The sequence below is a fragment of the Callithrix jacchus genome, chromosome 3, assembly GCF_049354715.1.
Source record: "Callithrix jacchus isolate 240 chromosome 3, calJac240_pri, whole genome shotgun sequence".
Taxonomy (NCBI): Eukaryota; Metazoa; Chordata; class Mammalia; order Primates; family Cebidae; genus Callithrix; species Callithrix jacchus.
Window position 1 is genome coordinate 142617695 of NC_133504.1, and position 27854 is coordinate 142645548.

General features: G+C 43.9%; 1 protein-coding gene and 1 pseudogene across 2 annotated transcripts; one reads left to right on the forward strand and one right to left on the reverse strand.

The window, feature by feature from the left end:
• Positions 1-404: 404 nt before the first annotated feature.
• On the forward strand, positions 405-753 carry LOC100413276 (cytochrome c pseudogene; annotated as a pseudogene).
• Positions 754-24288: 23535 nt separating this feature from the next.
• Positions 24289-27268, reverse strand: GSX2 (GS homeobox 2). 2 transcript variants are annotated; one of them, XM_002745834.5, is made up of 2 exons: positions 25857-26614; positions 24289-25210 (listed from the first exon to the last, which is right to left on the reverse strand). In XM_002745834.5, exons 1-2 carry the CDS (start codon positions 26431-26433, stop codon positions 24870-24872), a joined length of 918 nt encoding a protein of 305 aa, XP_002745880.1. In that variant the 5' UTR covers positions 26434-26614; the 3' UTR covers positions 24289-24869. The 2 variants fall into 2 exon arrangements, 1 of the variants encoding a protein (XP_002745880.1); XR_013533475.1 differs by lacking the exon at positions 25857-26614 and adding an exon at positions 27140-27268 and having other exon boundaries at positions 25076-25210.
• Between the last annotated feature and the right edge of the window lie 586 nt (positions 27269-27854).

Sequence of the window (27854 nt, forward strand, 5' to 3'; positions counted from 1 at the left end):
AATACCTCTACAATAAAAAGTATAAAACACTGATGAAAGGCATTGAAGAGGACACCTAAAAATGGAAACATATTCATATTCATGGACTGGAAGAATTAATATTATTAAAATTTTGATTTCAAAATTTCAAAAGATAAAATTTACAATAGCAATAATAAATATAAGCACCTAGAAGTAAAAGACATTAAGAAGACTACAAAGGAGAAACACACTGCATTCATAAGAGAACACCTAGCATTGTGCAATGTTTCTAATACAATTACACATTGTACATTTCACAACATCCTCCACATTTACCTTCGCATTTAATTTTTTTCCTTTAAAAATCCCAAGAGGAGAGAGAGTGGGACGTCCGGCTTCTGAGCGGTAACCTCTGTTGCGCTAACAACGAAAAAGATTTAAATATGGGTGATGTTGAAAAAGGCAAGAGGATTTTTATCCAGAAGTGTTCCCAATGTCACACTGTGGAAAAGGGAGGCAAGCACAAGACTGGGCCTAATCTCCATGGTATCTTTGGGCGGAAGACAGGTCAGGCCTCTGGATTCACTTACACTGAAGCCAATAAGAACAAAGGCATCATCTGGGGAGAGGATACACTGATGGAATATTTGGAGAAGTCCAAGAAGTATATTCCTGGAACAAAAATGATCTTTGTCGGCATTAAGAAGAAGGGAGAAAGGGAAGATTTAATAGGTTATCTCAAAAAAGCTACTAATGAGTAATAATAGGCCACTGCCTTATTTATTAGGAAACAAATGTCTCATGACTTTTTTATGTGTACCATACTTTAGTAGATCTGATACACCAGAATTTACGTCATGAATGACTGACAGATATTTTGTTGGGCAGTCCTGATTTAAAACTAAGACTGGCTTGTGGTTAAATGAATATGTTCAGTTTTTGGATTTTAATAGTAATTCCAATTTAGTAAATTCTATCACTGTTTACCCCTTCTAAAGATATGATTAGACTTCGTTAGTAATGTTAAACTTTTCACAAAGATGGTGAGTGCCATCTTAAAACTTACTAGAGATTGGTTTTATATTTAGATTTATATAACTGGTTATGTGAATATATTTAAATATGGGGAAAATTCCTTCACTGTCTCAGAACCAAGAAAGATTCACCTGTGTTTTGTGTTCATTTTCCTCTTAAAGGCAAGATTGAAGATAAATGGGTAGCAGTGGCTATTTTATACTTTTGGCCTTAACTATGCCAATCTAATTAGAATGCCCTGCATTTAAAATGGTTCCTTTTACTTATTTAAAGGCATTTTGTGTGGTTTATGTGTAATATCAAAAATTATTTATTTAACACTTCATACATTTTATAGATGATCTATGAGGTCACATGCTTTTAAAATAGTAGCCAATTAAACTTCAGTTTTGGATTCTTTACAATCTAAGTCAAACTAAGTTATAATTTAGGATTGTCTTTAAACAGCCATTCAGAAACAAAACTGTACAACTGCTGTTGTAGTGTATTTGTGATTGGGAATGGTGCTTTTGCCAACTTAAAAGAATTAAAGTAGAGGAGATATACACAAATTTAAAAATGATGTGTGATCATAAGACTTAAGATATGGGCGCGGTGGTTCACGCCTATAATCCCAGCACTTTGGGAGGCAGAGGCGGGTGGATCACAAGGTCAACAGATCGAGACCATCCTGGTCAATGAGGCGAAACCCCATCTCTACTAAAAATACAAAAGTTAGCTGGGCATGGTGGCGCGCGCCTGTAGTCCCAGCTACTCAGGAGGCTGAGGCAGGAGAATTGCCTGAACCCAGAAGGCGGAGGTTGCAGTGAGCCGAGATCGTGCCATTGCACTCCAGCCTGGGTAACAGCAGTGAAACTCCGTCTCAAAAAAAAAAAAAAAGACTTAAGATTATTAAAAAGAAAACCACAAAAAAATTAAAAATAAAACAAATAAAAATCCCAAAAGGAATATTTGAGTAACTTAAGCTGATTCTAAAATTTATATAACAGATAAAAAACCCCGAAATAATTAAAATAGCCCTGAATTAAAAAAAAAAAAAATAAATGAGGACATGCCCTGTCAGATAGCAAGACTTATCATAGGTGACATAGTACTTCAGACAGCTTGGTATCAGTTCAGATAGACAAAGTAATCATCTGAATAAAATCGAGAGCCTGAAGAAAAACGTCCATGCTTATGTAGACACTTAATTTATGACAAAAATGGTGAACTATTTGGTAAACGGTGTTGGGACAATAGGTTATGAAAAGAAAAAGAAAATCATATATGTATCAAATACAAAAGAAGCAGTTTCTTCTGTATTTTATATAAAACTTGAACTCTGTTAGATAAAGTTATAGGATAATATTTTTATAATCTTAAGATAGGGAAGTATTTCTTAAACAAGATTGAAAGGCACAGATAAATTCAGTTACATTAAAATTAAGAACTTTTAGCCAGTCATGGTGGCTCATGCCTGCAATCCCAGAACTTTGAGAGGCCAAGGTGGATGGATCACTTGGGCCAGGAGTTCAAGACCAGCCTGGCCAACATGGCAAAACCCCATCTCTACTAAAAAATACAAAAACTAGCTGGGCATGGTGGTGCACGCCTGTAATCCCAGCTACTCAGGAGGCTGAGGAACAAGAATCACTTGAACTCAGGAGGTGGAGGTTATAGTGAGCCGAGATCATGCCACTGCACTGCAGCATGGGTGACAGAGTGGGACTCTGTCTCAAAAAAAGAAAAAATAAATAACAACTTTTGTTCTTTAAAAGGCACGATAGAGAAATAAAGAAGCTATTTGCTATACTTATAATCATTATAGGGTTAGTATCCAGAATATCCAAAGTCCAAAAAATTAGTAATCAGTAAAACACTCATGATGCAATACAGCTCTGGACAGGAAGCATGAGCAGGCATTTCACAAAAGAGAAAATATGAATGGTGAAAAGACATATGAAAATTCCCCAAACTCATTAATAATTAGGAAAGTAAGACCATAAGGAACTGTATTTTACACCCACTAGATTGCCAAAAGTTAAGAAGACTGAGTCTACAGAGTTGGTGAAATTTCAGATCAACTGTAACTCTTATATACAATTGTTGGGGCTGGGCATGGCGGCTCACACCTGTAATCCCAGCACTCGGGGAGCTAGGAGGATCGCTTGAACCTAGGCGTGCAAGACCAGCCTGGGCAACTTAGTGAGAACTTGTCTCTAAAAATACAAAAAATAAAATGTTAACTGGGCATAGTAGTGCATGCCTGTACTCCCAGCTACTTAGAAGGCTGAGGTGGAAGAATTGCTTAAACCTGGGAGGTTGAGGCTGCTGTGAGTTGTGATAATGCCACTGTACCCCAGCCTGGGTGACAAAGTGAGACCTCATCTCAAAAACAATAAATAAATAAATAAAACTTTATTTTGGTAAGCTTCATCTCAACATATAGGTGACTATTTTTCCAGATGTTTTAAAAAATATGGTTTCTTGGCCAAGTGTGGTATCTCACACCTGTAGTCTCAGCACTTTGGGAGGCTGAGGCAAGTGGATCACTTGGGCTCAGGAGTTCAAGACCAGCGTGGGCAACATGGTAAAATCTCGTCCCTACAAAAAAAATACAAAAAACAAAACAAAACAATTAGCCAGGCATGGTGGCATGTGCCTGTGGTCCCGGCTACTCAGAAGACTGAGGTAGAAGAATCGCTTGAGCCCAGGAGCTTGAGGCTGCAGTGAGCTGTGTTCATGCCACTGCACTCCAGCCTGGGGGACAGAGTGAGACCCTGTCTCCAAAGAATACACACACACACACACACACACACATATAAACACATACACACACACAAACATATATAAACACATATGTATGTGTATATATATATACACATACACATCTTTAAAGATGTTTTTTGATTCTTTGATAAATTGAGCTTTTTACATATACTATCACAATCCTCATCTCTTTAGTAAGGCTATTCACATTGACTCTGGACATATATCCAGGAGTAATTTTTTAAAGTTTACTTACAATCATAAAGATGTGTTTGCATTGCTCAGTAGCCCTGCATAGATTGAAACAGCTCAGATCATTTCAGCATAGTAACACCAGCTAGTTACCACAAACTAATCACACTTGGAAGAATTGTTTCCTTGACTAAAAATTGCCATATCTTAGGACAGTTACTCCTCAATAATATAAACTTTGTCACTAGGATCAAAAAAAGAGAAGATGGGCCCATCATCATCTTTGGAGAGACATGGGGGGTAAAAGCAACAAGACTGCATGTCCTGGCTATTTCCCTAGAATAGATTCCAGTTTGCCTTTCTCCTAATATGCTCAAAGTGTACACCAACACTTCACATTTGGTCTATTTCTAAGTTCAATCATTACAATTTCATTAGTGGACTTTTTAGTTCCTTTAATTCTTTATATCTCACTAGCACTACTTTTAAATATTTTATAGTCTTTATTAGCTAGTTGGTTGTATCTTTTTTTATTTGTTCTCTTCTGTCTGGGTTAGATTGTTGTTTTGGGGTGTACAGTGTACATTCTTCACTTGTTCTTTCTCTCTCTCTTTCCTCCCTCCCTTCCTTTCTTCCTTCCCCCCTCCCTTCCTTCCTTCCCTCCTGCCTTCAGACATGATCTGACTTCCATCACCCAGATTGGAGTGCAGCGCTGCAATCACAGCTCACTGCAACCTAGAATTCCTGGGCTCAAGCAATTTCCCACCTCAGTCTCTCAAGTAGCTGAGACTATAGGCATACACAACTACAGCTGGCAATGTCTACAGTGTTCCTTCTTAACTTATCACAGTCTCTTTTCAGATAATATTAGATTACTTTTTTTTTAATTTATTTTTTTAATTGAGACAGAGTCTTGCTCTGTTGCCTAGACTGGAGGGCAGTGGTGTAATCTCAGCTCACTGAAACCTCTGCCTCCCAGTTTCAGGCAATTCTCCTGCCTCAGTCTCCCAAGTAGCTGAGATTACAGGAATGTGCTACCATGTCCAGGTAATTTTTGTATTTTTAATAGAGACAGGTTTTCACCATGGTAGCCAGGCTGGTCTCAAACTCCTGATCTCAGGTGATCCACCCACCTCAGCCTCCCAAAGTGATGGAATTATAGGCGTGAGCCACTGTGCCTGGCTTAGAACATTTTTTTTTCTAAGATGGAGTCTTGCTCTGTCGCCCAGGCTGGAGTGCAGCAGTACAATCTTGGCTCACTGCAACCTCTGTCTCTTGGGTTCAAGTGATTCTCCTGCCTCAGCCTGCTAAGTAGCTAGGACTGCAGGTGCACACCACCACACCCAGCTACTTTTTGTATTTTTAGTAGAGACAGGGTTTCGCCATGTTGGCCAGGATAGTCTCGATCTCTTGATCTCATGATCCGCCCGCCTCTGCCTCACAAAGTGCTTGGATTACAGGTGTGAGAGCCACTGCACCTGGCCAAACATTTTTTATATAAGAACTTGACCTATTGTATAAGAGCCCTACAACATTGTAAGCCCATTTTTCTCTCCCAGTTTCTATGCTATTGTTGCCTTTTACTTTACTTCTGTGTACACTTGATTCTCATTATTTACAGATTCTATATGTGTAAAGTCACCTACTTGCCAAAATTTGTTTGTAACTCCAAAATCTATGTAGTACTTTTGTAGTTATTTGTGAACATGCTCAGAGTAGCAAACACTTTGAGTCCCTTGAGGTGCACAATCCAATCAGATGAAGTAAGGCAATGCCTGTCTTCTTTGTTTCAGCTCTCTACTGTAAATAAATGTCCTATTTTTGGTCTAGTTAGTGTCACATTGTTTACATGTTGTGCTTTCCATGTGGATGATTTCACTGTTTAAAGTGGCCCCCAAAAGACTTGTATACTGAAAACTATGAAATGTTGTTGAAAGAAATAAGCAAATGGAAAGACATCTGGTTTTCATGGAAGATTTAATATTGTTAAGATGTCAGTACTACTCAAAGTGATCCGCAGATGCAATTCCTATCAAAATCCCAATAACATTTTTTTGCAGAAATAGAAAAGTCCATCCTAAAATCCACATAGAATCTCAAGGAACCTCCACATAGTCAAAACAATCTTGGAAAAGAAGTTAGAAGTCTCATATTTTCTGACTTAAACACTTTCTGCAAAGGTATGGTACTCAGACTGGTACTGGCATAAAGACAGATTTAGAGACTGGTGGAAGAATATACAGAACCCAGAAATAAACCCTCTCATATATGGTCAAATGATTTTTCAACAAGGCTACCAAGAGCACTCAATAGGGAAAGGACAGACTCCTTAACATACTGTGTCAAAAAAACTGGATGTCAGACTGGGCGTGGTGGCTCACGCTTCTAATCCTAGTACTTTGGGAGGCTGAGGCAGGTGGATCACCTGAGGTCAGGAGTTTGAGACCTGCCTGGCCAACATGGTGAAACCCTGTCTCTACTAAAAATACAAAAATTAGCCAGGCATGGTGGCGCATGCCTGTAATCTCAGCTACTCAGGAAGCTGAGGCAGGAGAATTGCTTGAACCCAGAAGGTGGAGGTTGCAGTGAGCCGAGATTGTGCCACTGCACTCTAGCCTGGGCAACAAGAACAAAACTCCGTTTCAAAAAAAAAAAAAATGGAAGAAAAGCTTCATGATGTTGAATTTGGCAATGATTTAGTGGATGTCACTGGATAATGATAAATGTTAGATAATGATTTCTTCCTTTGGATAAGACACAAAAAGCACAAGAAAAAAAAGACAAATGGAACTACATCAAACTCAAAAAATTTTGTTCATCAAAGGACACAGTCCACAGAGTGAAAAAAGAACCTGTGGAATGGGAGAAAATATTTCCAAATCCTATATCTGATAATGGCTCCAGAATATGTAAAGAACTACAAATCAACAACAAAAACATCAAATACTCCATTTTAAAAGTGGGTAAAGTCACAGAATACTATGTGGCTATAAAAATGAATGAGATCATATTCTTTGCAGCAACATGGATAGAGCTGGAGGTCACTATCCTAGGCAAATACAGAACTAGAAAACCAAACACTGCATGTTCTTGCCTGTAAGTGAGAACTTTGGGAGGCCGAGGCAGGTGGATTGAGTGCACATGGACACAAAGAGGGGAACAACAGACACCAGGGAATACTTGAGGGTGAAGAGTGGGAGGAGGCTGAGGATGAAAAAACTACCTATGGGGTACTATGCTGATTACATGGGTGACAAAATAATCTGTACACCAAACTCCTGTGACACACAGTTTACCTTTATCACAAAGCTGTACATGTACCCCTGACCCTAAAATAAAAATGAAAAAAACAGGTAAAGGATCTGCTTGAATAGACATTTCTTCAATGATAATGTACAAGTGACCATCAAGCATATGAAAAGATGCTCAACAGGACTAATCATCAGAGAAAAGCAAATCAAAACCACAATGAGATGTTACTTTACACCTCTTAGAATATCAAAAAACAACAAGCAAGCAAACCCCCAGAAAATAACAAGTATTGGCAGGAATATGGAGAAGCCTGGACCCTGTACACTGTTGGTATGACTGTAAAATGATACAACCACTGTGGAAAACAGTATGGCAGCTCTTCAAAAAGTTAAAACAGAACTACCATATGGTCCAGCAATCTCACTTCTGAGTATATCTCCAAAAGAACTCAAATCAGTGTTTTAAGACAGATTTGCCAACACTGTATCTAGCAGCACTATTAACAATAGTGAGGGGTTGGGAGCAACCTAAATGTTCATCAACAGATGAATCAATAAACAAAATATAATATATATGCACAATGAAATACTATGCAGCCTTAAGGAAAGAAATCCTGTCACATGCAGCAACATAGATTATCTTTGAGAAACTTATGCTAAATGAAACAACCCAGTTACAAAAGAACAAACTCTGTATGATTCTTCCTATGTAATGTATCCAAAATAGTTAAATTCATTGATATAGAAAGTAGAATGGCAGTTACCAGGGGATTAGGGAAAGGGAAAATGGGGAGATGTTGTTTAATGGATATAGAATTTGAGTTCTGCAAGATGAAAAAGTACTGGTGATCTGTTTTATAACAACATAAATATGTTTAACACTACTGAACTGTATACTTAAAAATAGTTAATAATGGGCTGGGCGTGGTGGCTCATTCCTGTAATTTTAGCATTTTGGGAGGCCGAAGTGGGCAGATCCCCTAAGGTCAGGAGTTCGAGACGAACCTTGCCAACATGGTGAAACCCCATCTCTACTAAAAATACAAAAATTAGCTGAGCAAGGTGGTGTGCGCCTGTAATCCCAGCTACTTGGGAGGCTGAGGCAGGAGAATCACCTAAACCTGGGAGGCAGAGATTGCAGTGATCCAGGATAGCACCACTGCACTCCAGTCTGGGCCGCAGAGCCAGACTCCATCTCAAAAAAAATAAAAAGTGGTTAATACGGTAACTTTTGTGATTTATTTTTTTAACTGCACTTTTTAAAACCCTATTTTAGTGTGTATGTATAACTAGATACACAGAAATTCCTGGCTCAGTGGCCCTTCCAGATGCTGTGCCTTTGGGGGAGAAGTAAGTAGAAGTTGGGAGGGGCCGATACAGTTACACAGATCATAAAACATGCTGTGAGAGGAAACAGGCAGAGTTGTTTATTTATTTTGTATTTTGGGCCTTATGTGGGAAGCAAGCGGGTGTAGGACCTTGCGTGGGCAAAGGCTTGGTCTCTGGACCTGCAGGTAGCAGATGAAAAACACCACCTGGGTTCGGGCTTATCATCAGATAATTAAAGAATATTTGCTTAAATATCACTTGGGTTTGCTGAAATCAACGCAGCCTAAGGATAAAAACCTGTTTTTTCCTCAGATTCTGCTATTACAGGTTAAATTGTGTGTGTCCCCTCAGATTCACACATTGAAGTCATCACCCCCAGTGCCTTAAGATGATGTATTTTGTGTTGGTTTTTTTTTTAACCACAATAAAAATTTAAAAATTATTTTAAAAACAAATAAATTGAAGATGGATCAAAGACCCAACTATAAACTATAAACTCTCTTGAAAGAAAACATAAAACTAGGGGTGGTGGATCATGCCTGTAATCCCAGCACTTCAGGAGGCCAAGAAGAATGGATTGCTTGAGCCAAGGAGTTTGAGACCAGCCTGGGCAACATGGGGAAACTCCTGTCTCTATAAAAATACAAAAATTAGCCAGGCGTGGTGGTGAACACGTGTAGTCCCTGCTGCTCAGGAGGCTAAGGTGGGAGAATCGATTGAGTCTGGGAGGTAGAGACTGCAGTGAACTGCGATCACAACACTGCACTCAAGCCTGGGTGACAGAGTAAGACCTTGCCTCAAAAACATAAAAAGTAGGGAAGAAACTTTATGATAACAACATAAATTTGTTGTTTGACAATGATTTGTTGGGTATGACATCAAAAGCATAGGCAACAAAAGAAAAAATTGACAAGATGGACTTCTTCAAAATCAAAAACTTGTGTGCATCATAGGGCACTATCAACAGGGTGAAAGGGAATGCATAAAATGTGAGGAAGTATTTGTAAATCATATATCTGATAAGAGATTGATATTCAAGATACATAGAGAACTTTAAAAATGCAACAACCAAAAAAACAAGCAACCTGATTTTAAAATGAACAAAAGATTCAAATAAATGGTTTTCAAAATAACACAAATGGCCAATAAAAAATGGTCAACATGAGGTCAGGTGCAGTGGCTCTCCTATAATCCAAGCACTTTAGGAGTCTGAGGTGGAAAGATCACATGAGACCAAAGTTCAAGACCAGCCTGGCCAACGTGGTGAAATGCTGTCTCTACTAGAAATCGGAAAAAAAAAAAAAAGTATCAGGGCATGGCAGCACACACCTGTGGTCCCAGCTACCTGGGAGGACGAAGTAGGAGAATGGCTTGAACCCAGGAGGTGGAGATTGCAGTGAGCCAAGATCATGCCACCGCACTCCAGCCTGGGCAACAGAGCAAGATCCTGTCTAAAAAAAAAAAAAAGAGAGAGAGAGAGATTAACATCAGTAAGCATTATGGAAATTAATAACAAAACACAATAAAATACCACTTCACATACACCCATTAGAATGGCTATCATTTATTATTTTTAAAAATGACAACAAAAGTGTTGTGCTGATGAAAATGCAGAGAAACAGGAACCCTTGTGCAGTACTGAGGAAAAATGTGAAATGGTGCAGCTGCTGTGAAAAACGGGATGGAAATTTCTCAAAAAATTAGACATAGTGTTACGTAAGATCTAGCAATTCCACTTCTAGGTGTATACCAAAAGAACTAAAATCAGCTAGGTGCAAAGGCTCACACCTGTAATCCCAGTACTTTGGGAGGTCGAGGCTGGCGGATCACCTGAGATCGGGAGGTCAAGACCGGCCTGACCAACATGGAGAAACCCCATCTCTAAGAAAAATACAAAATTAGGCAACTTGGGAGCCTGCAGCAGGAGAATGGCTTGAACTCAGGAGGTGGAGGTTGCGGTGAGCAGAGATTGTGCCATTGCATTCCAGCCTGGACACCAAGAGTAAAACTCCATCTCAAAAAAAAAAAAAAAAAAAAAAAAAAGAACTAAAATCAAGGTCTTAAAGAGATATTTGTACACCAGTGTTCACACTGTGATTATAGCATTATTCATAATAGCCAGAAGATGGAAGCTACCCCAGCATCCATCAATGAATAAATGAGTAAACAAAACACGGTATATACATATGAGGGAATATTATTCAATCTTGTCACAAAAGGACAAATATTGTATGATTCCACATATATAAGTGTGGGGACAAGTGTGACTTCTGACTAATCCTAAGTCCAAAATGTCTCCATAATATCTAGCTGTCATGTAACTTTCTGGGTAGGATACCTAGTCACTGTGAGTTTCCTCCAAAATAATCCTTAATGCTGTTAGAAACATCATAGGCTGGGATTCCTGTAGCACCTATATATTGCTTCCAAAGCACATATATTTATACTTTTCCCCAAGACATCAGCTTCCCCGAGAGTCTGGGAGGTTTTGGTACTCAGATCTACTTGTCTTGCAGTCCCCAAAACCATGCTTCAATTCATAAGTTCCCCTGGTAAATCATCTCATACCAACAAACTGGATTTATCTGCCTCCTTCTTTGATTTCTCAGCTTCTTTAGTATTTGGGGGCCTCTTTGCATATACAGCCCTTTCACAGAACAATAAGATACCTAGAGGACTCAAATTCATAAAGACAAAAAGCAGAAGGTGATAGTCAGGGCAGAAGGGACAGAGGACAGGGAGTTATTGTTTAATGGGTACGGAGGTTTGGTTTGAGAAGATGAAAAAGTTCTGGAGATGGGTAATGGTGGTGGTGGTAGTTGCAGAATAATATAAAAATACTTAATGCCACTGAACTGTACACTGACAAATAATTAAAATAGTAAATTTTATGCCATATATATATATCTTTCAAAATAAGAAATGGCTCCCAGGTGCAATGATAAAGTTATATCTGGTGTTCCTAGTACAAGAAGACATGGATGTGCCTTATGTGTGTGTTAGATGAGCCTTGTTCTGGCTTTAGTTACAGTGCTGTTGGCTGTGAGCTCCATGTTAATAAATCAGTGACATATATTACATAAGCTGTCTTTAAATAGAGACACACATAAAACAAGATTACGTATTGATTGTTGGACAAAAGTGCTGTGACTAGAGGCTTACAGAATCTAACTCTGTGTTTCCCCTGCAAGCAATATTCAGTGTTCACTAATTCATTATTTTCAACATCTTTACAGAACTTAACTATCATGACTAAAAAGAATCTGGTGGGACAGAGGCAGTGGCTCATACCTGTAATCCTAGTACTTTAGGAGGATGAGGTGGGAGGACCAGCTGAATCCAGGAGTTCAAAATCAGCCTGGGCAACATAGTGAAACCCCGTCTCTACTAAAAATATAAAAATTAGCAGGGCATGGTTACGCACGCCTGTAATCCCAACCACTTGGGAGGTGGAGAGGTAAGTGAATGGCTTGAACCTGGGAGGCAGAAGTTGCAGGGAGCTGAGATTGTGCCACTGCCCTCAAACCTGGGCAACAGAGTGTGACTGTCTCAAAAAAGAAAAGGAGAAATCACTACCAAAATTTTTCCAAATTTGATCAGCCCACAAATCCAAAAAGCTCAACAGACCCCAAACAGAAGAAACATGAAGAATACTTTACCAAGGCACATCATAATTAAATTACTTACAACTATAGACATTGTGTCGTATTGGCCAGGCTGGTCTGTCTTGAATTCCTGACCTCAAGTGATCCATCTGACTTGGTCTCCCAAAGTGCTGGAACTACAGACATGAGCCACCAAGCCCAGCCAGGCCATTATTTCTCTAAATATTTTTTTTTTTTGCTGTCTATTTTTCTTTCTTCTCCTTCTGGGACTCCAGTAACATGTATACCCCACTTGATGTTATGGCACAGCTCACTGATGCTCAGTTCTTTTCCATTTGTTTTCTTTGAAATGGAGTCTTGCTCTGTCACCCAGGCTGGAGTACAGTGGCCCAATTATGGCTGACTGCAGCCTCAACCTCACAGGGTTCAGGTAATCCTCAGCCTCCTGTAGCTGGGACTATAGGTGCATGCCACCACACCTGGCTAATTTTTTTAGACACGTGATCTTATTATATTGCCCTGGCTGGTCTTAAACAACTGGGCTCAAGCAATCTGCCTGCCTCAGCCTCTCAAAGTGCTAGGGTTACAAGCATGAGTCACCGCGCCAAGCCTCTTTTCACTTTTCTTTTATCACACTATATTGTGTTTTGAATAATTTCTGTGCCTGTGCCTTTTATGTCATTAATCGTTATTTGCAGTATATCACTGTTGTGATTAGATCTGGTATGATCTTCACCTCAAACTGTATTTATCAATTCCATAATTTGTTTAAAATGAAGTCTTGCTCTGTCACCCAAGCTGGAGTGCAACAGCATGATCTTGACTCACTGCAACCTCTACCTCCCTGGTTCAAGCAATTCTCCTGCCTCAGCCTCCTGAGTTGAGTAGCTGGTATTAAAGGCATGCACCACCAGGCCCGGCTAATTTTTGTATTTTTAGTAGAGACATATTGACCAGGCTAGTCTCAAACTCCTAACCTCAAGTGATCCACCTGCCTCAGCCTCCTAAAGTGCTAAGATTATAGGCACAAGCCACTGCACTCGACCCCATAATTTTTATTTGAGTCTTTTTCATATAACTTCCAGATCTTCTCTTATCATATTCATGTTTTTCTCCACCTTTCTGAATATATTAGGGCAATTTTCAAATATAGTGGTTGTTTTTAACGTGCTTGTCTGCCAATTCTACCAAACATATCATTTCTGGGTCTACTTCTATTGGTTGATTTTTCTTCTCATTGTGTTGTGTTTTGCTATTTTTTTCATGCCTAATATTTTCAAATTGAATACCTGGTACATTTTTACTGTGAATTATACTCTCTTGGATTAAAGGATTTTGTCTTTGTTTTTATTCTTTTAAATATTTTTGAACTTAGGTTACTTGAACATTTTTTTTTTTTTGATGCTTGTCTTTAAGCTTTGTTAGGTGAGACCTGAGTAGCCTTTAATTTGGGAGGCTAATTTTTATCTACTACTGAGATCGTACTCTTCTGAGTATTATATTTGAATAAAATGACCCCTGCATGTCAGGAGATCTTTCTTTCTGCTCAGTGGGAACACAAACTATTCTCAGGTCAACATGACCTCTATGGATTGTTCAGCCTGCTTCTTTCCAGTATGACCTCTATGGATTGTTCAGCCTGCTTCTTTCCAGTATTCTTCCTCTGGTCTCCAGGCAGGTTCTTCATACGCAAGTACTAACCAATACTCAGCTGAAAGCCTAAAGGGAACACCCTTCAGATCTCTAGAGGTTTGTATGGGAGCAAATGCTTTTTAACAGGTTTTTAAGTTTTTTACAAATATACTGGAGAATCATGCAATGCTACCAGCATTGAATCTCAAGTCTGCACATTCCTTTGCAACCAGTCCTCCAATGGCAGAAACTTTTATCTTATCTTTATTATTTACTGTGACCTGTTCATTTTCTTCAAAATAAGGAAACATGCCATCTTTTTTCTGGTATGACTTTCTTTGTTGAATGACCACTGCTGGATGTACCTTCATTCTGAGCTCTGGTTTGACTTTTTTGACTGTGGCCATTATCATATGATCTACACCAGCAGTGGGAAGTCTGTTCATCTATCTCTTGATCCTCTTCACCACAGTTCCCACTAGAAGACCCAAGGGAATCTGGAATTTCATACCAGTGGACCCACACATCGTCTTTTCAACTTCTTTAATGACTGAAAGTGGCAAAAAGCTAGAGCTTTCTTCCTGAGCAGTTTGCTCCTGCAAAAATACTGTGTTCTGTGAATTCTAGCCACCTTGTTCTGCCCTAATTCTTAATTCTGTCTCCTCAACTCAAGGAAATTGCTGACTTTTGTTTGAGCTACTGTCCCTGTGCTGTGTTCTGGAAATTCTCTCTAGGCAGAAAGCTAGGGCAATCATGGGGCTCACCTAATTATTTCTCCTCTCCTCTGTTCTTTCTCATTCACATGATTTCTTTTCATGCCTTGTAAATGTTAGAGCTCTTTAGTGCTTAGTCCTTGGGCTTCTTCCACATTTTACTCTCCCTAGTCCCAGGACTTTAATATCATCATCGTGTTCATGACTCCTTGATTTATTGCTCTAGTCTGGATCTCACTGGAGATTTGTTTTTTCATTTGCCTGCGTGATATCCTCACTTCAATATCTAATTATGATACCAAACAACATATCTTAAAATTTGTTTCTCCTATATTCTTCTTAATGACAACTTTTTTTTCTCACAAATACTAGGGATAAAGACCTGGGTGTCATCCTTGACCCTTTTCTTTCTCTTACTCCTTAGATTCAGTTTATCAGCCAATCCTGGCCACTTCTCTATTAAAACAGATACAAGAATTCAGCCTTTCTCATCACTCCCGTCATCACTCCCATTATCCCCACCGTGTTCCAAGCCATCATCATCTCTTACCTGGCTAAATCTGACAGCATCTTAACTTCCCTGCTTCTCTGCCCTTGCCTACTGAAAGTCTACTTTCAACACAATAGCTGAATTCATCCTGATTAGTCGTAAGTTAGAGCATATCCATCTTCTGCTCAAAAGGCTTCCTGGTTAACTCAAATGCCAAAGTCCTTTCAATGACCTACAGAACTCACTCCATGCTCACTCTGACCTCCTCCTCCCCACCCCCACACACTCACTCTATGCTAGCCACTCACCCTCCTTATCGTTCCCCAGCTATTTCAGGCATGTTCCCACCTAGGCCTTTGCACTTGCTGCTACCTCTGTCTGGAATTCTCTAGCCTCAGCAAGCCATGTGGTCAGGTCCCCACACTCCCTTTAGGTCTCTATTCCAAAGTTACTTTTTCTATCAGACCTTCCCTGGCTACTTTATCTAAATAACTATATATCTTCACATCTATTTCCTTATTTAATAATCAACATCCTTATTTAATTCTCAACTATTAATTATCTTTATTTTATAAATGAGGAAAGTGGAAATCAGAGAGATGAAGTAAATTGTCCAAGGTCACACTGCTAGTAAATGGTAAAGCATGCAGATTAACTCCAGAACCTTCGCAATACATTTATCTTATGTACATGATATTTAGCCTATAGAACTATTTACATGTATTTATCACATGTATACACAGACCTATAGCTATATCCCATCTTTAAGCTGTATTTCATCATCGCTGTTTCTAAGTCCTCCATGACCAATGCAACGGATAGAGACTTGTGGATGTGAGATGATGCACTGACCCAGCTAGCATTTACTGGGAATCTACTGTGTGCTAGGCGTTGTGATGAATGCTGAGGATATAGAGATGAAAGATGCAGTTGCTGTCATCAACTACCTCATAGTTGGGAATAGGGAGAAGACAGACACTTAGAAATTCCAGGGACAAAGAACTAGGTAGGACCCAATGGATAAAAAATACTGAATGAAGAATCTAATCCAACACAAGAAAGTTTCTAATGATCAAAGCTGTCTGAAAATGAAATGGGCCACAGGGTGGAGTTCCTCTCACAGGAGTTGTTCCAGCAAAAGTAGGGTGACAGTTGACTTGGCTTTTACAGAGGGGATTGACTTAAACATAACATGGCTGATCAGGAGCCAGGTAACCAATGTGAGCTAGGCTTTACATTTTTCAACAAAGTGACTATTTGCAGAGATGTGTGTAGGGCTAAGGGAACTAATAATTTTGATGCACCCAGGGGACTAGCAGAAACTAGAAGGCATTTCCACCTCATGGCTGAAGGCACAGGGGGAGCCTGATGAAGAGCTGGGGCCTAGGAAAATAGGCTCTCAGAGAGGAAAGTAATTTCTACAGAGAAGCAGCAACTGCCAGAACTGGAACAATACAGCATTCCCATAAACAATGTATCTGCACTTCTCTATCCTCAGGTTGTTCGGTTATTTGCGTGCCACTTACTCACCAAATGCAAAAGGAAGCCAGAGGCAAGCACCTGCCAGTGGAGGAACTGATGCTGTCCACAAAGCTCAGTGTCTGAGGGCATCCAGCAGAGCAGAAGAGGGTGAAATAGATCCAGAGGGAAAACGCAGAATAATCAGTAGAGTTGGTTTTAAGGGCCCTTTATTTATTCAGAGGCAAAAACGTATTTTTCCCTCCAGACCTACAAATGAACAATTAGGAAGCAAACCTCAACTGTGGGGTGAGTGGAGCGTGCAGAAAATTGGAGCTGACCGGATAATCTGGCTCTGCCCGTACCACGTCTCTTTCCCACGCAGCGTCACCTTGTGCTCTCCGGTGCCCACCACCAGCTATCCCTGCCTTGGCGCCCGGGCGAAGCGCAAGGGCTGGGGAGCCTCCTTCCTGCGCCAGTGATCGAGGGCGTCCCAGCTCACAGAGGGCCAGGAGGCGAGGCCTGGGCACACGTCCCGCCCCGCCCGGACGCTGGTGCCCACGGGGTCCTCCTGGCCCTGCTGGGAGCGTAGGGGTTGCGGCGACCATTCATAACCCGGCTGCCAGACAAGCGAGGCTTTCCACGTGGGCAGAGGCGACGTCGTTCAGGTGGCAAGGATCCAAGGTGGAGCCTTCCTCCCCTCTGCGTCCACCCACCACCCGTCCCCGCCTCCGACCTAGAAAACGACACGCACACAAAAAACTTTCGCCACACTATTAATATATTCGCGTTTCCTCCCGCTTTCCCAATGGGCTACCAGCTGCAGAACTCCTGAATAGAAAGCTTAATTGTGCTTTGTCATGCAGAGTACCTCGATTTTCTATAGAAGGTTACAAAGGGCCATTTGAAGTATTTCTTTCTCGCCTAATAGTGAACCATTTGCATAGGGCACCTCTGCGCCTGCCAGACCCAGGTAGCTGCGCCGAAGCTCCGGGGGCCCCGGAGTAACAAAACCCAGCGCGGTTTCCAAAGGACGCCCTACCCCGCCTCTCGCCCAGCGTTTGGACTTTTCTCTCCAATACCCTCGGGTCACGGCCAGCCCTAGGCAGCTGATCTGGAGGACGCGAAATCTGGCCTGCAGGCCGCGAGTGCCCGGCCCATGCGTTTGATATCTCCGCGGCCTCGGGCCATCCAGGCCCCTCTAGCCTGTGCTGGAGCCTTTTTTAGGTCGTGCCTCCCTAACCCGGGTGGTGTTTTTCATCTATTACCTGCCAGGTCCAGAGACCAAGCCTTTGCCCACGCGAGGTCCTCCACCCACTTGCTTCCCACGTAAGGTCCAAAGGAGCCACCGAAGAACCACGCTGTTCGTTTCTCCTGGTTGATTGACAGGGCTGCGTTCAGAATATCTTTTCTTGTTGCTTGTTTTGACAGTTTAAATCCAGGTCTGTGTGACATATAAAGCTAATAAAATTCTAATTTCAATGTTAATCTTATTTCATTGCAGTATAGGTTTTTACCCTCACACCTGCATGGCAGGGTGTAATTCCATTAATAAAAAAAATCAACGTATTCATTGCATGTCTTTTCCCTGATGATATATTGTGAGCAGGGTGAGTTGAGAAAGAGCCATTTATTCCCACCGTGAATGAGCCTGCATGGGGCGGGAGCTTCACCTGCCCCTCAGTCAATTAGGATGTATCGAAAAGTCTAGCAGAAAACGAGTTAAATTAACCGTTGGCTAATTTCCTTGTGTCCCTCCTACATAATCCCCCCTTTTCAGCTTGCCCCAGAAATTACCACATGTTGCAAGGTTCAAATAGTGCCTAGTGAAACAGTGGCTAAACGCTTCTCCCTCCAGCGCCACCGACTGGGGAGCCCTTTCGCCGGCCTTCAAAGCTTTCGCGGTCTCGTGGTCCTGCTTCCCGTATCCAAGAAAGAAAAAGAAAAAAAGAGAAGAAAAGAAAGAGAAATAAATTTTTGACAGGCAGGAAAAAAAACCAAAACGAAGCTGTCAATAACTATCGATCCAGCGGGTGAAACTTCATTACTGCCCACCCACTGACTTCCTGACACCGATGATGCAGTGGGACACCTGTGCCCGAAATAGGGACCCAAGTGGGAATGGCAGCTTTAGCATCCTCCTCTTTTTCCGGAGAGCTGGGGTCCTGGGGTTAGGAGGATTGATCCAGGGCTAGGGGAGACTGGATGGGGAAACCGGCCGGGAGAACAAAGAGTGGGTGGTGGAGGGGGCTGATATCCAGGCAGAAGGAGACGGAGACAAGACTGAGAAATGCAGGCAGAAAGAGACCGCTAGAGAAGCAGATGCTAAGCCCCCACTTCCCCGAATAAAGACAGACTGACAGCAAACACACCTCTATGTCTTGACTGCCTTACCCAAGTTAAACTATATATATGGCTTAAGCAACTCATCAGCCCCTAGCTGAAGGCATTTTGAAGCCTTGACATTCAAAATCTTAATAATTAATCATTCTTATTAATTAATGAAGAAGGAAAGAGGAAGGTGGCTGGGTGCTGCTTGATCTCAAACAATCTAAATTAGGGTTTGTGAAGGAGGTACGCAAAAGTATGCACTCCTTCTCCTACCTATTTTTTCTTTTTCACACTAGCAAAAATTTCCATTATAATCCTTCAAGGTCTGGGGCCAGCAGAGCTTCCCACCCTGCTCGAGCCCATCCCAGCCAACTGAGACCAAGCTGGCTTCAGCTCCTTGGAGCCCGCTGCCACTCACAGGCAGGGAGCTCTTTCCCATTGGGAGCAACTCCCACCTGCCTTTTTTTCTCTGCACCTGCTGTGGGTGGTTTCTCCTTGAACTTCAGAAACCAAGTAGTTGCCTAGAATTACTTTCGCTACAGTGCTCACAGGCTAAATATTACTACATTCATTCTCTCTCTCTCTCTCTCTCTCTCTCTCTCTCTCTCTCTCTCTCACTCTCTCTCGTTCTCTCTCCTCTCTCCCCTTTCCTCCCTCTCGCTAGAGACTTAAGTCTCTTGTTTGAAATGGTGCAGCTAATACAAAGTCATCAAAGCACTATGGTTCTTGTCTTAAAGTGACAGCCTGCTTTATGAGACTGTTTGAAATACTCCCCTTGCTTTTCAATGTCTCTCTATCCATCTTTGTCTGCTCTTCAGAAAAGGGGACAATATAAAGCCCAGCCTGGCGAGCTCCCCACGCTCAGGCCTGGGCAGTGCCAACCTCCGTCTTTAAGCAGATTGAAATTGTCACTGCTTCATTAATCTGAAACTAGTTACTTTCCTAAGCACACAGCATACACTTCCGATCTGTTAGGATTCACTCAGGGGAGCCCCTGGGGCCTTCCTGGGTTTGGGATTTAGAAGGCTCAACAAAGATACAGCAAGCGTTCAGGAAAACATAGGGTTCAGCTTGAAGAAAAGCAGCACCCACTGCTGAAGAGCGGCATTGACATCAGTGTATTAAGAGAGCACAAAACACTATTTTCAGAGACAATAGGATCCCCAGGATTTTGGAGGGTACACTTGAGAATAAGTAGTCTGCCTATGGCAACAGACAAGGGTATCTATTACCACATGGAGTAGCAGTAGAGGTCTCACAGGCTTCAGATTTGCTTTCCCCAAACAGAAGAAACTGGAATCCAAATTTATTTGCAAGTTGGAGTTTTGCTGTTTTTTTTTTTTAGTTTTTAGTTTTAGTTTTTTTTTTTTTTTTAATCTGAGTTCTGATTCAACTCTGATCCTAAGAGATGTCTTTAAGTTTCTGTTTCTCTTTGGCCCCTCCCTAGTTTCAGCCTGTGTTGCCCACTCCAAGTGCCAGGATGTTGGGTGTAGAAGCCTTGGGTCCTTGTGGAATTCCTCATCTTCTATGAGACAAGTTGCCCCTTTTCTTCATACCCCCACCATTAACAGAAGACAATACAAAGGATTCTATTACTTTTAATATTTCTAGCTGCTTAGAATAGCAAGTTTTTGCATTCTATTCTATGTGATTTAGGGAAGAGATGTGGGCATATTTTCAAGAGAAGCTCAATTTTCAGTAATGTGAGCCTAAAGATTTATAAAATAGATTTATATTAAATTATGTTAATAGAAGCCTAGTAAATGCACCATTTAATTGCATGGAAAAAATGTTCCCTTTTAAAAGGTCTGTCACCTTAACAGGTAATTCAAAGATTCTCTGTGAATAATGAAAATAGGAACAATTGCTTTGATGCACTGAGCTGCATTCATCGTCTAGGACAGCTTTGGGCTGTGTTCAGAGAAGATGGGAGGAGCTCCTTTGAAAGGAGTGATTGCTCCTTTAAACCCAATTTCCTCTAGCAAATAGGTTCTATTGGAGTGTCTTTCTCCCCTCTCTCACACACATAAGGCTGGGCTTGAGATTCTGCCCCGAAGCTCTTCTCCGTGTCTCCTCTCCAAGTTCAGCATGCTTTTCTTTCCCATAACCCAACACTGAGCACCTCCCCATCTCTCTCAAAGAAATCTCTCAAGGAGTGTCATTAAAATAAAAATAAATAAATAAATAAATAAAAGGAGTGCCATTAAAAGCAAGTGGAACTTGCAGGCAGGAAAGGTACAAGTGGGAAGCAAAAGGAAAAAGAAAACCTGGTAAAAATCACTCTTTTCCACCAACATCACCACCACCAATGGACCCTCTCTGTTTCTGTCTCCCACACACACATGCCTCATGCATGCACGTACTACACACATGCACATACAGAGACCCAGTTGCCCTCTGTGTCGGATTTTAGAACCACCACCTTTCTGGCAATTGTCTGACAACAGTTAGAGCGGGCCAGGCAAACTGCATTTCTAATCCTGATCAGATATAACTGGACGAATTGGTGGGAGATGTAGGGAGAGGCAATGAGGACAGGAAGGGGAGGTCAGAAATCAAAGACTTCACATCCTCAAGTGTTTTGTCTCTCCTAAAATTATTGGATATTCTTTAGGGGAGATGGAAAGAGACTGAGCTATGATGACCACTTCAGAATAAGGACCACAGAGGAATAGAGACCTATCGGCATCAGTGTCTCCATCCCATGGGCCCTCTGACACCCTAAGAATGAGCTACTGGGTCCCTTTTGCTTTTGGCCTAGTTTGCCATCAGCATCAGGCCCTTGGCCTTCGACCTTTGTTGGTGGCTGAATGGGAGAGTGAAGGGGAAAAGTCTCTGTTCCTCCACTATGCTCCGAATGTCTGGGCTGGACCAGGGCACATGGGTGACAGGTCATCCTTCCTGCTCTCCACCCTGCCTTCCACCCCCAGCTCTTTTCCTGTTTAAAGCCAACATGAGATTTGTTCTCAAAAAGATGGACTCAGCCACACTCAAGCTAGTGCTACCCACGGATTTTCTCTTGGTGGAGCAAGCTCCTGCTTTTTAATTATCATTTTCATTCTCTTTCTTTCCATTCTTTCTTTATTTCCATGACCTCTCTAAGAGGTCATGCTCTGGGGGAACAGAGTTTCTTTTTTGTTTTTCAAGTGGGGCATATTGGAAACTGATATCCAGTGCTTCCCAGGTAGAGAAATTGTCAAGGGTGACCCCCTACATCTTAAACTTTCCTCTTAAATCAGTGTTTGATATCGAGATTATTTAACTAGGAATGTGAGTATCTAAGGATTAGCTTAAATGTTCCTAAACTAAAGTGAAACTGTTGGCCGATTCCAGAATACCAAAGCATTATTCTGATTTAAAAACTTCAGAAACATGGACTGATTTTTTTTGAGGGGCGGGGATTTGGGGAACATATAAAACTTATTCTAGCATAGCAGGAGACTTCATATTCTATTCCGAAAGTGACCCAAAAAGTCCACTCTGCATCGGATGTCCTAGAAGGAAGACTTCCCTGGGAACCCTGGGGAAACTTTTCTTCTATGGAGAGTGTCCCAATATCTAAATAGGTATCTGTACCTATTTTTTTTTTTTTTTGCCTCTGGAGAGGAATATTTTGTTTATTCTCCTTTCCCTAGGGAATTTCCCCAAAGATCGGAGCAAGAGGGGCTGGGGCATCCAAGCAGATCCAAACCATCTAAGCAGGGCGCCGCGGCTCTCTGCGGCATGGCAGAGCTGGGCGCACCGAGCGGTACCAGGTGTTCCAAGTGCGTGGCTCCGCGTTCCCGGCGCAGGGCCTGGGATCCGGAAGCCAGACGAGGCTTACAGCCTGGGATGGGGGCTAGTCAGGACTTACGGAGGTCTAAACCCGAGCGCGCAACCCCAGAGGGGCCGGGCTGGGTGTGGATGGGGACAGAGGGATCTCCCCACAGCCCAGAGGAAGCTTCACTTTGGGTATGAGCATAAAGAGCTGCAGCAGGCGCTCTTTGTGCTTCTTATTTCCCGCGGTGAAATTAGTCCTCTTAAACTCCCGTTCTTTGCGCCTAAAAACTCCCTTCCTCCCACCTCTCTTCTAGCGCGCTTAGAGGTCTGGAAAGGCAGCCGGCCTGCGCCTCCTCCCTTTAGTGGCGGGCAGGGCGAAGAGCCCGGGGCTCTGCATGTGAGAGACGGGAGGAAAGAGATCCAGAGGCCTGATCATCTCAGGCTGGGCAGTAGTGAGCTGGCTGTCTGGGACCTCGGCGCGGGACCCAGCTCAGCACATTGCACAAATCGCCAGCAGCTCCCTTTTCAGCCTGACACAGTGAGGGCCCTTCTCCCTTTGCTCCTTGCGGGAGCCTTGCGTGTGTGTGCGTGTGTGTGTGTGTGTGTGTGTGTGTGTGTGTGTCGAAGAGAGATTTTCCTTCAGAGCCGTGTGTGTGTGTGTGTGTGTGTGTGTAGAGGGATTTTCCTTCTGAGCCTACTGAGAGTGTGTGTGTTAGAGAAAGACACTCCAGGAAAACCGTGGCTGGTTTTAGACCCCCAACCACACCTTGTAAGGTTCAATACCACCAGCCTCAAGTAAATCAGACCTACAGCCCTTGTGTATGTGTGTCGTCATCACTTCCTGTGGCTTGAACCTATTGGTGGCATCTTTATAGAACCTAATCAGAATCACACTAGTTGAGGATTAGTGGGGCTAAGCTTGCAGGGTATGAGACCTCTTCCTTTTCCTGTTTCCAGCTTCTTCACTTCTTTCCCTAGGATAATAAGCCTAGGGTGCACTGCGGAGAGAGCCAGGTTGTCCTGCTGAGGAAAGAGCTAGAAATAAGTCTCCTGGGGACCAGGTTTAAAGGAAGTGATTCCACTAGACTATGGGAAGGGTGGCTGGGGGAGGGGACTAGAAGGGAGACAAATTAACTGAACTTAGGGAGACCAGGAAAAGAAACCCTGAAACTCAAAGGTCTAAAGGCATCTCTGGGCTGCTTTGAAAAAGCGAGCTTATAAATCTTTGAACAGAATATTTCCTACCCTTTTTGTTTTCTCAACATTGAGGGAAACTAGCTCATTCTGCTTGCAGCATTATTTTTAAGCTTCCTCTGCTTCTGGCCCGTTTGATAGATTGTTGCTCTTCCTAAAACTATTCTGACTCTACAAATTCCTTCACATAATTCAAGTTTTCCTATTGAGAGAGATGAAGAAGTAGAAGGAAGAAAAGAAATACTAGATGGGGGATTTTCACCCTCCCTGGCTATAGAAAGGTTTACCTGTGTATCATTCTAAATGGAGTGATTTGTCCTATCAACTGTGAGGAGGTGACCTATTTTGAGGATGGAGAGGCACTACCAGGTAGATGCAATAATGACTAAAGGTGTCTCCTTGGCAAAAGTTTCTGTTACATAGAAAACCTATAGAGCCACAAACTCCCCTAGTCAAGAGACTCCCATTACCAAGCTCTTACTCAACACTTTCCTTAAGTCCTCAGACAGCTTTTTCCCCATGCCTGCCTTTCTCTGGACATTGGAGGAGGGGACAGGAGGAGATAGGGAGAGCAAATACCACCAATTTCAAATCCTGGTTTTGTTTCATTTATTTAAATAAATATAAATATAAATTTTATATAAAACTATTCACATCCAAAGGGACTGCCAGCGACTTAGATTTTAAATTCTCCCCAGGCGAAATTTCAGAAAGCAAGACCTACAGGGTCTAATTTTCTACATTATTTGCAACTTCGGTGTTTTTGTTTGAAAACAACAACAGAAAATAACCAATAAACCCCCGTGTTCTTATCAGGTTCTGAAAGACAGTAGGGATGGGGAAATGACATGCGCTTTCAAAAACCCCATACACTGTTAAACTTAAACCAACCCTGTTTTTCCTCTGTTACAAGATGAGAGTAAGTTGAATTCTAGGTTATTTACATTTTTTAAAAACAATCTATAACTTCGAGTTGGAGCCCCAAATAAACAGGTCAAGAAGGAGATGGGAAAGGTCAGGCCCGGCATGTCCATTCCAGAACTTCAGGTTAGTTTCTTCTCCAGATGGGACCACTGCGACGAACAAGGATTTTGGCCCCTGGTGCCCCCACGCCTTGGTGTTGCCGGGTCTTCCAGGAGGGGGGGATGTGAGGGAGGCGCCCCCCTCCCCCTCATAAGGGAGAAATCTCCTTGTCATCGTTGGCCGAGGCCGGCGACAGGGAGTCCTCATCCTCGGAGCGCGAGTAGTGCACCTGGCTCCCGACGCACTTGCAGCCCGCGTGACTGTTCCTCTGCGTGCCCTTCCCCTCCTTCTTATGCTTCACTCGGCGGTTCTGAAACCAGATTTTCACCTGCTTCTCCGACAGGTTCAGGTAAGTGGCGATTTCGATCCTCCGGAGTCGAGACAGGTACATGTTGGAAGAGAATTCTCGCTCCAGCTCCAGGAGCTGTGTGCTAGTGAACGCTGTCCTCATCCTCTTGCCATTTGGTACCTGGCTGGCGTCAGAGCCTCCTGCGGACAAGCGAAGAGAGGGCAGAGAAGTAAGGCTCCCACCCCACGTGCTAACTAGGATGCGTCTTAGGGACCCATCCCGGAAAGCCCAACCGAACACCTGTATCCCTTTCCCATTTCCAGCCACGTCGTTGCTTAGCGCGGGAGAAAAGAGACCTGCAAAGCAAATAAAGGTCTTTGATGCGCAGGACGCGAAGTCAGAGGATTAAAGAGGGATGGGGATTTGCACTATCTGATCGTCTTTCAGTCTAGCGGAGAAGCATGCAGGGTTAGCCAAAAACGTCAAAACGCTTTAGCCAGCGCAGACGCGGGGATGCCACACGGGTTCAAACACACCCACCCCAACCCTCAGGCAGCCTCTTGTTTCTCCGCGGTGACGTTCGAGGTCCCTAAGGTCCCAATATTAATAAGGCGACACTCGAGCACCTGGTACTAGGAGTGAAACGCACCAGGCTGCGTAGAGAAGCTGGTAAACTAACTTCCACCTCCGTGGAACTTCTGTGGCGGACTCAACAGTTACACTAAAAGCCCCTCCTCCCTCTCCACTCTATCCCGCCGGGTCTCCCACTTCCTCCACCTGAGGTGGAAAGTTTGCTCCAGGAGCGCTAAAGGCGCGGAGTGCAGGGGCCCAAAGACCCCGCCCTACCCATGGTGAGGCAGTGGAATCTCCGCGGGTCTGCCACGTTGTAGGTGGTGGCGGCGCAGACAGGTGCGTGGTGTTGCGGGTGCCCCAAGGCCGCGGCGGCCGCCGCCGCCGCCGCTGCTGCCGCCGCCGCCGCGGCCGATCCAGGCTGCTGGGGCTGGTGGTGGTGATGGTGGTGCTGCGGCGGGTGGTGGTGATGGTGCGCGTGGTTAACCCGCGGGCAAAACTGCGCGTCCCCAGGAGCGGAAGAGAACTGGCTCTTGAGCAGAGGCAGGGCCCCTGCGCCCCCAGCCACCACCCCACTGCCTCCGGCCCCGGTAACCCCGGCCCCCGCGCTCCCGCTGGCGGCGCCCACAGATCCCCGAGAGGAGTGCAGGTGCGAAGTGACGCAGAGGGGGCACACGCAGAACGCGCCGCTCTTGCGGGATGGGCAGCCGGGACCGGACACGGACATCACCAATGGGGACGGCATGCCAAGCGGAATGAAGAAATCCGGCCCAGGGTGCGGTTCAGGCAGCGAGGGTGCGGGCCGTGAGGAGTCCTTGATGATGAGCGAGTCGACATAGAAGGAGCGCGACATGTCGAGGGGGGTGGGTGGCTGGAAGGCCCGACCGGCCGCGGCGACCCCTCCCCTTAGTGTTCTGAGCTCTACCCCAGGAGCCGCGCAGACACTGGCGGTCAAGCTCGTGGGGGCGCAGAGGTGTCGGCGTCTGGGCTGGGAACAAAGGGGTCCCGGGAGAGGGCTGGTCCTCACGTCCCCCGCCCGGCGCCCCGGCTTGGGTATTTTATAGCCCCCACCCCGGCACGTGATATTGCGGAGTACCGCTCGGCTCTGGCTCCTCCGCAGCTCCCCACCCTCGGGATAGGCTGCCCGAGTCACAACAGAAGCCGCGAGGAGGGGCGGGCGCGCCGCGGGGAAGAACGCGGGGGAGGGGGATGGGGGAGACTTTGCAAAGTGTAGGTTTTGTTAATTTCCCGGGGAGGCCGGCCTCCTCCCCCTCTTTCTCCACGCTTTACCAAGAAATCACAGCGCTGCATCCTCCATCCCACCCCCTCTCGCTACCCTGGGCCCCAGCCCAACTCTTCCCCACGCCCGCCGCAGAGCGCACCAGGTGGGGACTTGGAGGCCTTTTTAATAGCAATGCTGAGTGCTCCCAACTCCTCTGTGCTAGGGGTGGCTGTGGCGAAGTGAAGTGTGAGGCCTGCGGTTTGGAGCAGGATTGCGCTGGCGGCGGACTGGCAGCGGTCCAGTCCCTGAGCACAGCTCTGGCCACGGTTACACCTACCCCTGTCCACAGCTTTTGGACTTGGCCGAAGTCATTCAGGTGGTTAGTTCAGGAGGGTCCAGCGCATAACAGTGAGGCCTCTCAGCTTAGAAGCCCTCAAGCTTTTCACGCTGATGCTCGACAAGGTCTAAAGTGTCTTTGTACTTGGGGCCCTCCTGGGGCCACTCAGACCAACGACCCTTCCTAGTTTCCCTTTCTAATCTCTAATCGGCAGCTCTCACTTCCTGAGAGAGAGAGAGAGAGAGAGCGAGAGAGAGAGAGAGAGAGAGAGAGAGAGAGAGAGAGAGATGTTGAAGAGTCACCGTTTTCTTTCTCCAAGTAGTTAACACCATGGCATTCCAGGGCAACCCTAGAAGCTCCATCCTGAAGATTTTGGAGAGAGGACCTCACACACCAGCCCTCTCGGAGGGAGACTGAGCAGGGATTGAATAGACCTTTGCTCTGGGTCTGAGGATTTCCTGCTCCTCTCATTTTTACCAATCTTGGTCAGCTTGGCAAGGCTAACCAGGAAGCACTCTTTTCTCGGCACCCTAAGAACCTAAAAAAGGATGAAGAGGATTCAGCTACTCAGGGAATCTTGCCACTGATTGGGAGAAGTGGCTTGGTAAAGGAAATCTCTCTGGATGATGTGGTCCATGGAAGTCTTGCTACCTAGGAGGGTGGCTGCCAAGCTATTGGAGCTATTGATCTTTGGAGAAGCCTGGGCAGCAGAGGT